This window comes from Falco cherrug, chromosome 4 (assembly GCF_023634085.1).
Source record: "Falco cherrug isolate bFalChe1 chromosome 4, bFalChe1.pri, whole genome shotgun sequence".
NCBI lineage: Eukaryota > Metazoa > Chordata > Aves > Falconiformes > Falconidae > Falco > Falco cherrug.
Window position 1 is genome coordinate 86,817,910 of NC_073700.1, and position 14,873 is coordinate 86,832,782.

Below are 14,873 nucleotides of genomic sequence, written 5' to 3' on the forward strand. Positions count from 1 at the left end.
TTGTGTACCTTAAACAATAGCAAGGCTACTCACTAGAATAAATGTTAGTGTCCCGTGCCCAAAACTGAGATTTAGTCTTGCACTCCTTGCTCTTTAGGGTCAACTGCAGAAGTTTGAATGATGATAACAAGATTTTTACACTATGAGATTTTATTGAGTACAGCAGCTTGAAACTGTCCCTGCTACATATTTCTTAATCAGTGTGTAAGCAGCTCTTTCTGAAAGTTTAATTTAAATTTAAGCTCCATGTTTAGAAGAAGTAAAGAATAGGTAGGTATTTGAGAGTATTCATATGAATAAAGGATATAGAATGTGAGAGAGAAAGAATTTGGCCTTGAGTAATTACTATTCTATAGAGCGTCCAGACATTAAAGGATGTGTAGAAAGATTATATACCATCAGATGATTGAATTGGGTGGCATCAGCTCAAAAGGAAATTAGAAAGAGAAATTCTGAATCAGGCTTTTGTAGGTCAGCTGTGTGTTTTCCTGTTTTCATGCAGCTGTAAACATTAAAAGGGGGTCTCCAGCTAGTCATCCATTTCCTTAATGTTTTAATAGATTGTCTTGTCCCTTTTGCAGCTCATTTATTCACCAAGTAATTGAGTGCAAATGTTGTATAACGTGGTCCAGCTTCTTTCTTTGCTGGAGGGTTTTTTTTTCATTAATTAATGACAGAGTCTGGAAGTTTAATAAGGATTGAGACCTGTTTTGGCCATTTGCTATGTAGGAGTTAGAATTGTCCTTTTTTATTGACCTTGGGCTCTTGTGATTTACTTTTTTAATAAACAGTGAAAACATTAGTAGAATCTAGCTGTTTTCAAGCAAATTAAGTTCTTTACTGTACCTGGTTTCAGAGTTTAATTATATGCTTTAATGTTCCCATTGAGATCCAATATCAAATAGCACCTTTCACAATGAAGGAGAGTACTAAATGTATTTATGGTTGTAAGGAACACTTCTGACTTATAGATCAGTATGATGAAATACAAAAAGCTGAGTTTCTTTAAAATAGTTCAATCATACCTATATTTTTTTCCAAATCACTTTGGAAGTACCATAGCTAGAGAACAGCAAATCATAAAGAATATTTTTTTGCTTCTAGTGCATAGTTGCAAGATGCCTGAGTTTTAACTTTTACAATCATAAATGACCCTTTCAATGCTATACATATACAAACTTTTTAAAGGATGAAAAATTTTTAAGGTATAAAAATTCATGTATTAAATGTTTTCTGTTTTGTCCATTTGGTGAATACTACTGTATTATGACCTGGATAATTACCAACTAAACCATGTTTGTTACAGACAGAAATGCTGGAGGAGGTTTTGGTAAGAGGGAATGATTTTATGACCCTCCACTTCTCACGTTATCAATGATGAATGCAGGTGATGTTCATGTCAGTATGACTTTGGGGTGGCTAAGAATACACAGTTTAATTTGCACCTTATAGTCCAAAGAAAGTTAAAAATACCCAGGTCTTTAACCTCAGCATTCAGCAGGTCTTCAGAACAGCCTTTTTTTTTTCTTTTTTTCTTTTTTTTTTTTCTTTTTCTCTTTAATTTGGACTTTAACTATTTGAATAAAATTGTCTTAATGAGAAGAAAGTGTGCATCAACAGTAAGATCCATTACAATCTCAGGACAAAATGCTTATGCTAAAATATCTTGTTTATAAAATATCAATACAGATAATCTCAAAGATTTTCTGATTGGGTAAAATAAAAAAACCTCATTGTTTAAACAATTAAATCATTGTAATTTGGCAGAGAAACACATTGCCATGGAAGTTGTATTTTACGTGGTGCTCAATCTCCTATCTCCTCTATGAATAGAATTCTTGGAATAGACTGCATCTCACACCATGCATTGTAACATGCTGTATGTTGTCACAAACCAGAGGAGATTATGGAAGGAATACTTTTTATCTGAGCTAAAGTTTATCTTGATTTGCAGTTTTACTTTCACATCTCTCTGGTGTTAGTAGTCCACTGTTAGGAACATAGAATTCAGTATGGTCTGATTTGAAACCTGTGGTTAGGATGCGTAAGCTTTAAGCTGAATTGCAAAGTATACATAAACGTGTTCATTGCCTCATTTCTCCAATTTGTAGTATAAGCATAGCATATTTAAAATGTTCCCATTTGGTTTTTAAATTACTTGTCTTTTAGAAATCTGAAGAATTAATGAAAGTAAATTTACTTGAAAATCTCATGTTACATTAGAAGTGGTAGAACAAATATCATCAACCATAGTGTTAAGTGCTTGAAAAGTCATCCTAGTTATACACAATCATAAGACAATACTTTTGTAGTATAATTAGAGGCTTAGTATGAGTTCATATGTCTTACTATCCTTCAAATGTTTTAGTTTTTTCTTCTGTGTGTGCTGTAACTAAAGCCTTAGCAGACCTCCAGATTTTCCCTTAGAACCTGCTTTTATATTACATGATACAAACCAGAAGTTAGGTGTAACTCTGCAGAGCACTGCACTGATATGTACACTCGTCACAAAATGATTGCTTTAAGCAACAATTAGTTTTGTGTGGCAATGCAGTTTAATAGCTGTAAAAATTAGAGAAAGAATCCAATTGTACTGAAAAAAAAAGAAGAAAAAAAAGAGGGTTGGATGACATTTAGCTATGATCATTAAATTACATTTCCTTTTTTCCCCCTTTCTTGTTATTTTTATACTACTGCTTATTCATTACACTTGTTGCATTTTTCCTTATTATACATTAAATTATCCCAGTCAAAACCTGATAAGTTTACAAACATTTGCACAAGAGCTACCAAATTGAGTATGCTGGCATTATAATAACAGTAGTGTTAATAATAGGAAAAAATGCCTGTGCTTTGAGATAGAGAGAAAACTTGAAAAGTACCGAGTGCTGTTGATGTATCTTCAATGGATATAGCATTCAGAACTTGACAAAGCATTCTTACCACCTTAGGGGATACTTCTGCACAGATTTATTTTCAGAATTTCTGGCAAGTATATAAAATCTAAGAATAAAGTTTGGGCCTTTTACCAAACAATTGAGTTAAAAATACACCTTGACAAAACATTCTTTGCTACTTTGACACTGCATTGCCATATATACATTATATCTATTGTATGTAAAGAAAAGCAAGAAAAAAAATTAAAACCTCATAGCAAATTTGTCTTTGATTTTACAAGCTTTGACATCACTTAGGGTTGACAGAGAATGACAGGATTCAGATTCAGTTCAGTGGAAGATAAGCATGCAACAGAAACTTATAATTAACTTTCCTTCACCTTATGCTTCTAGGATATGAAGAAGTATACTATTATTGTATATGCAATATACATCTGTATCTGTATTAGATTTTTTAGTTTTGGTGGTTTGGGTTTTTTTTAACATTTGTAGCAGATGCATTGCCTTTTGAAAAAGAGAGTAAAAGCAATGCCAGTTTTGCTGCAGCAGATTGCAAGCCACTGAGTTGCCCATGTCCTTACGGCTGGACTGTAGTGCCTGAAGACCATGTTCAAACTCAGTACCTTTGGCTCTCTGCCTCACTGTAAGAAAAAAGAGGAGACGATCTTTAACTGCTGTTCTGCAACATGCCTTCCTCATTTTTCTGGATGTAGTAATGCGTCTCTAACATGAGCTCAGCTAAATTAGTGCCACTGAGATTCAGGCTGTAAAGACTCCAGTGCCAAATTCAACATGCTATCTTGTTGACAGTATTTGGAACTACTGAAAAATTAGATTAGGGTCTTCTGAAATAATTTCTATGTTTGTAATTTATCACGAGTAATAACAAAATGAGAGTTTGGGTTTGGTATGATTTTGAGCCTTATTCCTTGCTTTGTTAGGAGAAAGTGTCATTTTTGCTGTTAAAATTTGTAAATAATACCCTGGTTATGTGCTTATATTTGTCATAATGATATTTTAGTAGCCATGACTAATAGCTACAACAAATTAAACTATACATGTGGAATACTTTGGCCCAGCCAGAGATGCTTTGCTGCATCTCTGATGTTTTCAGAGGACAGATGCTCAGTGCATGGTTAATGCTGTTTACTACTATAGTATTAGTTCATCAGACATAACGCTTACATTATGGGGTAAGAAAAGAATGCTCTAAGTGAAGATCTTTTCCCTAAAAATCATTTAATCTAAACAGAAGCTTTAACCAGATGAAATGCAGTGAAAAAAATTTAACCTAAGGCCACTGTGGATCAGTAGTACAGAACTTTTGTATTTTTAATCCCAGTGAAATATTCTGTACAGGCTTTGTAGGGTCGATCACTGAGACATCATTAGCAATTTAAAAATATGTGTACATGTTAAACTTGCAATTAATAATGTTGATTTTGTTTGCTGTATGATAAGCGGTTTTTATGGAAAGTACTTTGCTGTTCTGCTGTGTTTTGACCAGTGTTATTTTACCGTGTCTCATAGCAGGGGATTTCTTAGTAATTCCAGGCAATACTTTGATCAAAGAACCTAAGTAGCTGTCCAGAAGTCTTGATACTGAGTCTTTGTGAATGAGCACTTCTCCATCCTTCAGATGCTGACATCAAGGACAGTAATATTTCTCTTACCAGAAAGGGAGGAAATACAGAAGTTTTGGAGCTTTAGTCTGTTTTGAAGTTGTTTCGTTATAATTAATAATTTATATTGGAGCACCAAATAGAAGATCTTTATACAGATTTGATTCCCTGAAGAAATTTAACTAAATCCTTCATGTGGCCAAAATTACAGGACAAAAGCATAGGTAGAAAGACCTGTGGCTGGCGATTTATTTTCATTTCAGATTTGGGAATGGGGTCACATTTGTCACCCAACTTCCTGTCAATATTTTTAAGGCTTTCTAACAATTATTTTTTAGAGGAAAACTGAATGTGGTGATGCCATTAACTAATGAAATGCTTTAAATGCAGCATCTCAGACGTATACCGGGGTAAGTCCTAACACATATTCCTAGCTAGCTGAAAGTTGTGTTATATTTTGAAGATGCCAGCAGTGTTATCCAACCTATCCACACTGTAGGAAATCCTATAGTGGAGAAATCAAATTGGAAGTAGTAATTTCTTCCTATTTAAATGTATTTTTTTAAAAAAATCATTGTCAGTCTTCTTTCCCCTCATCTTTCTGCATGTTCTCTTCCTCTCTCTTTCCCTCTTTCTCACTTGTTTTGGCACTTGATCTTTTTTAAAAAGTTTTCCTCCATTGCAGCAGTAACTTCTAATTGCAGCAGCAGGCTCTAATTGCAGCAGTAGAACAGACTTCACTGAATGCAGGTGAACATACTGTATGTGATGACTTAGGTCTCCTTCCTACTAATGCTCATAGTTGGGTGGCAAAGGTTGAGAAAAATTGTATATTTACACTGCAATTATAGGAATTATATGGTTTACTGTCTAAGTACCATTCCACATCATGGTAATTATCATGATATTAAATAGCTGAGTGTCATCATAGAAGGAACATAAGTCATTACCACAGCCTACATATGATAACTCTTAAACATAATTGCTATGTAATCTTTAGGTGATTGAATTATCCTGCAGACCTTTGTGCATGCTGACAGCACAGCTATGCATAAAAAAAGCTGCTTAATCACAGATTACCGCTGTTTCTTTTTTTTTAATTGAATGATTTTAACAACATGGCAATTCAGGACCAGGTTTGGGGAAAATGTGCTACTTTTACTCAGCTTTGTTAAAGTGTGTGATATGAATTTTCTTCAATGAATGATGTGAAGAGCATGTACGTATAACTGCAACAACAGCATAGGTACAAAAGGAATACTTGCCTTTTCATAGGCAAAATGTTGTGAATCCACACACCCACAGAACTGAAGTCATTGTCCTGGTCATCTCTGGATCAGATGCCTGACTTAAGCTAACTTTTGCAGGTGTTACAAAGGGGTACCAGCTGACCTTACGGGAAGGATGATATACCCCATATAGGCATTCCTGTAACCATCAGAAAGTAAATTTAACAAATCTTAGTGGAAGAGAATCTCTGACATTTTATATGGTGTCATATTTATTACAATGTCTATTTCTTATGAAGGCTGCTTAAGTTGTAATGTCCGTCGGTTTTCTTTCATTTGTAGCATATGTTCAAGGTAGTTTTATGTGGATTCAAATGAGTATAATCTGTATAGCAAATCTGCTTTATGTAGAAGTCTGATTTTTGTGATCACAGAGTGACTTTCATCTAGATATTTTTTCTACAAACAGATTTCATGCATTTATACAAGTTTTTTTCTAACAATACGTACAGAAATATCAAGAAGGCATTTCTTGTATCTCTTGATAGCTTGTAAGGCAAGCAAAACCAACACGTTCGTATAACCTCTTCTGCAATATTTTTCTAACCATTTCCTTCATTTCTTCAAAACAAATTCCAAAAGTAATGTATTTACTTGAGGCAGGAGAGTATACAAGATTACCTCACCTCTGAAATCACTTACTGTTGCTTCTGAATCCAGACTCAGCATACGAACCAGGGTTGCCTCACCACTGAGAGCAATATCTGCATCTGTGCCTGAGAAAAAGGGTCCTTTTTGCATGCTGATAACTTTTCAACAGCTTTTTTGCACTGCAAATACAACGTGCCTTTCTGATACTTAATATTGACGTGGTTCACATTTTTGGAATTTGTTATTCAGAAGAACCAGATCAGGCTAAGACTTTTAGCTGCACTTAGAGCTTAATAAGTATTTATTATTGGAATGTGTATTGTAAAGTGTGTTTGATAAAGGAAAGTGGCATTTCTGATACATACTGTTGCATTCTAATATACATTATATATATATATTATATACTAATACATATGGGATATTACAGTCAATTTGTAATGCTTATGTTTCATGTAATTCATAACATTTCTTTACCATTTATTTGGCTTAAACAATAAGGAGGTCATAGTTTATCCTTTCATCAAAAGTCTTTGCAGGTTTAGGAAGATTTTGGGGTAGTTTCATGTTATATGACTAATCCTTTGGGTTGCAGAGTTCAACTGCTAGCAACAAATCTGACACCTTTGGGTCCGTGTGTCTTAGTTCGTTGCCTAATCAGAAGCAGAGATGAACAGAAACTGCATGATTATGTGCAAATAACACGTCTGTCTGTCTGCCTGCCTGTCTTCTTTCTAATGGCAAGAATAGTCTGGAACTGGTGCTTCCAGTTATGTGATACAAGTAATGGCAGGAATGGAAGATATACACGACATGGGTTATTTCTAGCCTGGTAATAAAGGATGAGAGAATGTTCTAAGTGAGCTGATGGTTCTATATAATTTGAAGAAGTGGTTGGATTGGAACTAAATAATTAGAAATTTAAGATTCTTCCCTTTGACCTCCTTCCCACACACATTATAATGGGTTAATGTGATCCAGGAAAAAGCCTGTACATTACAAACAACATAAATCTTGGCCACCGGAAAGAACCTTCAAATCTTCAGTGACTATTACCCATCTGTTTGATGACAGTCAGCTGCTACCAATTCAAATAGGTTAAAAAACTGCTGTGAAACAGAAATGCATTGTGTATGCCTATCAAACTTCTAGAAAGGAGAGGGACAACATCTTATAGAGACCTGAGGAAACATGCTTTACAGAATCTGCATCCTCAGTCTTCTAGATGTCTGACTTCCACCAAAAAAAAAAAAAAAAAAAAAAAAAAAAAAAAAAAAAGTGGAGCCTGGCTGTGGTGATCAAATAAAGTTTTTTGCTATTACTTATTTATGGTCTAACTTGAACACTGAGCAGAGTGATTAGACTTACTTCCAGGTTTACCACAGCTTTTTTTTTCCCACATGCTTAAAGCTCCTTCCATTAATACTACCGGCCATTGTATCTAAGCCAATGTGTTTAGTATGAGTGAGTATGAGATAGCTTGTCTTACATTTTGATCTCAAGTGGACTCTGAAATGCATACACTTGATGCTGGTTTGCAGAAAACATTACTTGTCTTTAAAACTCTCAATCTTAAAAAGCAGCAGCATTGTGAAAGTAAAATCCCAAGCTCTGATGATTCATGCCGTGCCAAGATCCATAATTTTATCTTTAGTATAAATTAGGTGGATCTGCAGGTCAAGAACTGCCCACTGTCATCCTTCCCCTGTATCAGTCTTAGGAACCGTAAACATAGTTTCTGCAAGGTAGAAAAGTTCTTAACTTCTAAAATTTGTAATAAACCCTAGAGAGTCAACAGTTTGTGTCAGCTGAGGACTATGACCATATTGTGGTTATGCATACAGTTTTCATAAAGATGGACAATGGTTTTATCACCTGGAAACAGATATCATGTACTTTATCAGCATGCAGAGAATTGTTGTGTCAGGGGGGTGGCTGTGGGTAAAAAAAAAAATTAAAAAAATTAAGACCTGGAAGTGGTAGAGAACTGTTTATTATACTAGTGATTTGTGGAGAAAATCCTGAATGATGGAAGCATAACATGTTGGTGTTCACATTTGAAAACTTGCTATGTTCAGTGATGTAAGGATGTATGAATGGGCACTTAATCAACATGACTGCAAGCCTCAGTCTCAGTTGGGTGTTTTTTAGTTAATGAATACAAGATGAGTTGTGGCTTTTTTGACTGAACAATGAAATAGAAATAATTTGTGAAATACTGGTTGTTTTTTTACATACTTTTCTCTAGAAATCATGAAGCTTGATTGAATGCTCTTCTTTGACACTCAGACAGCTCTTATATCACTGTGAAAAGTATTTCTGGAAATTACTGAATGTGAAAAGCAACCTATACAGATGGTATACATAAGCAGTTCTTTGATAGCAGTTGAGGAGACAACAGTAGTAAAAATTGACTCCACAGACTATTTTGGTGCTTCCTAAATTCTCAAGACAGGGATGTACGTACCTGTTTGTTTAGGCTCTTCTCTGAATCACGGTGTTAAACATTATTGCAGAGATTAGTCGAAAGTAAGCATTTTTAAAATGTGTTTGGCATATGTTGTAAGAGCAAAGGGAACATGTTTTAGCATAATCATCTAATGTAGGCTGTATCAATTCAAATTGAAATATATGCTATTATTCAAGCATAGTGTACAAAGTGTTTTAATGGAGTTAGATGTTTTAATTACACAACAGGAATGTTTGTTTCTGTGTTTTTGAAGGGCTTTGAAAGTGTTAGATTCTTTCCCAACGTAACAGCAAAAACAAGTTAGGAATTTTTAAAAGTTGCAAGCAGTCACCGAAGAGCAGCCTACAGAAGGAGGTAAAAATCAGATGTGGTTGAAGAATATACAATAAAATTCAGTTTTTCATTCAAAGCATGAAATGAATGGTATGAATATGGTATGCCAATAAGAAGTGTACTTTTGAAGAATACAGGTGGGCAACACTTCTTTCTTTAGAAAAATGAACACTTTTGTATTAACTCCTTTTAAAGAATTTTGCTTAGTGACTATTTCAAATGCCAGTGAAGAATAAGGATGAAATGCTCATACAAATAGTAGCTAAGGTACTGGTGACTGATCACAAGTTAAGCAGTTTACAAAGGGGATTTCTTATACAAACCTATATATATATATTTAAAGATCAGCATCTGTTTAGAATCTTCTAGTAAGCTCTGCTTAACAGACAAGATTCAGTAGTCAGCAGAAATACATCTTTTGTATGGAATCAAGGTCTGCAGCTATTTTTACTATGGATGTAGCCTCCAGAAAATTGTGGCTCGTTCTTTAGGGTAGAGATTAAATCATTAAAATAAGGTAACATGAAATTTTGTACTGTTATTATACAACATGTGAACTAATATTGGATTGACTTTAAATGATAATGATTGCATCCCTCAACTTTCTTCCCAGTTTTTGGCTAAAACTAGACCTGGAACAAAATTTAATCCAAATGACAGAACTTCTTTTTTTCTTCTCAAAATTAGTTGACGTCACAACTTACCCAAGATTTCTATATCAAACTAAACTAGACAAAGCTTATGCATGTGGTTTACATACAGTTTGAGAAATCTTTTAAAATTACTAGGCAAATTCATTTGAGCTCATGTTTTACTGTTTACAATCCTCAAAGTGGATGCTACTAAATTTTGAAGAGATATCAAATGATTTGTTAATGACCACTCAGAAGTTTGTCTTTCATTTTCAACTATAATTAGGAAAGTCTGCATGGCAGCAACTATATTGGAGAGAAACCAAAAGATGCTGAGTACAGTGGTAGTATTTATCCCCTCAAAATCTGCTTTTTTTTATATTGTATGGTTTAAATTTATATACCTGGTTCCTACTTTTTATAGTATTAAATTATGCTCAAGAGAAGTATTTACAATGCACATCACACTTACATATTTTTTATTCTATTCAGGTACAGTCTATGTATGGCATGTCTGTTTTTCCAGTGGCCACAGGAATATATAATTGCTTGTCAACAATGTTATTTGCTTTTTTCTTTAGGGGCTGATGTTATCAATTTTGATGGCCATGTAGTGTTACCATACAGATTCAGGAACAAGAAAATGAAAACACTGAAAGATGTCATCTCTCTGAAATTTAAGACCTCTGAAAGTGAAGGTGTAATCTTCCACGGAGAAGGACAACAAGGAGACTATATCACCTTGGAACTGAAAAAAGCCAAACTTGTTCTAAATTTGAATTTAGGTATGCTTTCATTGTTTAGTTTTGTGTACTTCTAACTCTCCCACAAAAATTTTAGGTCAAATGTTACATCCTTTTTCCCCTTGTAATATGGTAAGACACATAATTTAACCAGATAATTTGGTGAAAATGTTGTTCATTTGCTTTCTATCTTGTTTGTTTCTGTTCCATTCCTTCCATTTAACTCCATGTGAGATACCATGAAAATAAGATCATACAGAAATATAGGATCAGCAATATATTGTCATTAGGAACTTGCCAGCAACAAAAATAAGCCTTGCTAGAAGTATCAGCTATGGCTTTGCTTGAGCAAATGACACTGTCATCAATGCTAGAGGAACAAAGGTCACCCTTAGGAATATTGCAGCAAAAATGGTATCAATCTGGGAAGCTACAGGCCACATGAAGGTGATGTTTAGCAGCCTTCCTAGAATCTGAGAAGCAGGACTAGGAAAGGAAAGAAGACATAATAGTTTATCAGGCAATCTTACGATGGAATCCTATATATGTTACTTGAGTTCCAACCTCCCTTTTCCCTCCCATTGAAAGACTACAGGACCATCCATGAGTGACCAGATTTTAAAAGTACATTTACTATGAAAAAAAACCCCACATTTATCTGGATTCTGGTATTTTTTTCTCCCTTCAAACGAAAGTGTTTTAGAAAAAAGATTTCATGTAACTTTCCTTAGTTCTTTTTCAGACATGTGAAGAGTAAATTATTCTGTTCATTATTTACATTGCACAATAATTATTTCCACTAGCATTTTCTCCTGCTCTTTTTCTAAAGATCAGCTTGAACTGATGAGGAGGAAAACACATCTTCCTATAGCTGTTATCTATTTTTAACATTTTTAATTGCAATATTAACCCATTCATTTCAAGTTTCTCCATATTTATCTGTTCAGTCTGTCTTTATAAGCTATTATAACATCCATATTGGTGGTGATGTTCTTAAATCACTAGGCTGATAAATGGGAACAGACCCTTGTGACACATGCACTTAACAAAATGAAGTAATGGTTTATGGTGTTATTCTGCCTCTGTCTGAGTGTATTGTCTTTGCACCAGAGTCAGTGGAAAAGGATGTTCATTTTGCCTGGTGAAATCCAGTGAGTTTCAAACATCATGGTGGGGTGAGGATGGGGAAGTGGTGGTGGATTTAGCTTTTGCTTTGTACTGGGTATGACTTTACACTGAAGAAACTGAGGCTTGCTGGCATGCATGGAATTTATTATTTATTTTTTTTAACCAACAATTGTTGAAGGATCAGTGGCCTTCAGCAAAAAGGCAGTAAGGTCATTTGTAGGGGAGTAATGTCTTCTACACATGTGGAAGTGTGATTTGCCAGAATGTGTTATCAACATGCACAAACCTTAATGTCTGATTTGCAGGCATGCCTGATGGTACAAAATTCTCAGCTCCAGAAATGCTTTAGATTTTCCTGTCCAGAACATGGAAGATTGCACTGAGTTATTGGGCAGTGCAGCAATTTTTTAAACTTACTGCTGAATTAGTCATTTGCTGCTTCAGTTGAGATTCGTCCTATCAACTTTTCTGGCTTAGCTATGTCTGTCAGATTGCAATGAGATGTGATCTCTGACTAGCATAGCTGTGCTGGCAAAATCCCCTGGAAAACACAGTGGAGAACTGCAAAACTGTGCGTTCACTAGTAGTTTGACTTCCTGAATAGGAAGGCTGCTGCAGGACAAAAGACTGAAATAAGTTATGTTCGAAGAAGACAGTTTTTCTGCGGTTAGCTCCATATGCATTGAGCCTTTTCCTATATGCTTGCTGGTCTAGCTATACTGGCAGAGCCTATGAAGTGTAGAATTCAGACTGAAAAGGCTTTTTATTACAAAGTTTGTTTTCAGATGCCATCTTCCACAGCAGTCATAAATCAGTACAGTTCCAGGGAAGCTCAGGACCTGGCCCAAAGGTGACAGCTTTTCATTTCTGTAGTATAGGGATGAAAACACAAAGAAAAACCCTAGCTGAAAACAACTTTACAGCTGAAATCTGGTGTTCCTTCTCTGTTTTGCCTCCTAATAACTACTATTATGAGTAACTATTTTTACAGTTCACTGATCATATACTTGCTGTATTTGGTCTAGCTATTTGTTTTTATGACAGCAACTCTCCATGGGCAGACCTTAGCAGACCTTAGCTTTGTGGCAGACTGAATTCCTCCAGCTTATTGTATGTCTGGCGTAATTCAGGTGAAATATTGACAGAGCAAGAGGAAAATGTTTGCCTAACTGGTATAAGGTGCAAGCTGCTATTGTTTCCATTCTCATCTTAGGCAGCAATCAGCTTGGCTCAATTTATGGCCACACATCTGTGATGACGGGCAGCCTCTTGGATGATCACCACTGGCACTCCATCATGATAGAGCGCCATGGGCGAAACATCAATCTCACCCTGGACAGACACATACAGCACTTCAGAACCAATGGAGAATTTGATTACCTGGACCTGGATTATGAGGTAGACAGCAAAACTTGTTTATTTTCATTCAAATTGGCTTTATAAAAATAAGTCAAATAAGAAGAGAAAAGAAAAAGAAAATTTAAGATGTTTTTTGTACTCTTTTCTACATTTGTTTTAATTATTCTTTCCTTACATTTTCTAAAATTTTGTGTCCAACACTGTTGTCTCTTAAGAGTAAATAAAGTTTTTCTTCGTTGATTTACCAGATCCCATCGGGTGTAAGAGCTATCTCAGCCTTTTGTTTTGAAATGGGAGATCTATGTTATTCAGCAAGCTAAGCATACACTACTTTTAACATCTCCAAAAGCAGCTGTGTCAACAGGGAGTAAATAAAAAAAAATTAAACAAAAAATCTGTTATTCCATTCAGGTGATAATTTTGCACTTGATTCAGAAAGCCCCATTCTGTGGTGATGATTAGGATCTATTTTTAGCAAAGCAAGCAGATTAGAACCTTTTTACAATTATGGATCTTGATATTTCTTGTCTTAGGTAAGTAGGCACTTCCTCATATTCTCACAAATATGCCATCAATAATTTCTTTTTATAAAGAAGCAATAAGGAGTTAGGAAATTTCTAAGAAAATTTTTATTTATTCAGTCATGTTGATGTACAGAAGTGTTGGTAGTAATTAAACATTGATTTGTTGTTTGATTACACTCTGACTTCTGCTGTTATAAACTTCTTCAGTTCCTCTAAATTGCTATATGAACTTCTGCATGTTGGTTATTACAAACTTTATATAATTATTTTCTTGCACTCTTTACTGTTTCTAAAGAGAATTAATGTGGTTGACTGAGCCAAATACATTTATTCCCATCCTTGCAATTCTTAAGGAGCAACAAGGAATCAAAATAATGTAATGCAGAAAAGTTTGAATTAACTTGTATATTGATATTTTTACAAACTTTTGATCAAAAATTAACGTTTGAAAAAGTTACTTAAGATTGTAAATGTTACCAGTTCAAATATTTACCTATATTCCAACAAATCCTTATGAAAGCCTTCTTTGGTAGTGGTTATAATGAGAAAATAATGAGCAAATTTGCCTCTAACTCTGTTACTCATTGGGCACTGAAGATCTGAATTGAGATACTGAAAACTCACATAAACAGATTTTATTAAAGATTTTCAAGTGAATGAACTACAGAAAAAGTTAGGCTGAATGCCATAAGCTAGGGTTGGGCAATTTGTACATGCATAGATAGATCTAAAAATATATAAATATCTATTGGTAGCATATTCACAGACTAAATATGATGCATACAATACATTAACCCCTAGTAAGAATACAATCCAGGAGATACACCTTCCTCTGTTCTCTGATGTTAAAGACCTCACTGGCAGTTCTCAAAGATACATTTCAGTACATGAATCCCTTTGTGTTTAATGGAACTTATTCTAGTGTGTGTGAATATGTATTTCTGTGGTTTACATAAACGCAAAAGCCTTAACCTCTTCTTCCTTTCCTTTCAATTATCTCACTGGTTTGGGAGTTAGTCATCACAGACTAAATTTGTATGTGTTACTCCTGTGATAAAATTAATCACAGTGGATAAACCTGTAAGAATCAAAATTATTTTTCATAGAAAAAAATAGTTTCTAGATTACTCTCTTTCAGAAAAGTTAAGTCACCACAAAAGAGGAATAAACATTAGTTCTGACTGCATTTTCAAGGTTAAAAAAAAATAAATAGTCATATGAGTCCCTCTCAACTCACTGTCATGATATGGTGTTTTTTGCAATTATTTCTTCTTATCTGCAAAATGCT

At 34.6% G+C, this 14,873-nt stretch overlaps 1 protein-coding gene across 2 annotated transcripts in view; it reads left to right on the forward strand.

Moving 5' to 3' along the window:
* CNTNAP2 (contactin associated protein 2) overlaps positions 1-14,873 on the forward strand; it is a 1,159,973-nt gene that overhangs the window by 521,645 nt on the left and 623,455 nt on the right. For both annotated transcript variants that reach the window (XM_055709318.1, XM_027816209.2), the window contains 2 exons: positions 10,413-10,616; positions 12,916-13,100. In XM_055709318.1, coding sequence (XP_055565293.1) covers positions 10,413-10,616; positions 12,916-13,100 — 389 coding nt within the window. The remainder of the gene's footprint in view (positions 1-10,412; positions 10,617-12,915; positions 13,101-14,873) is intronic.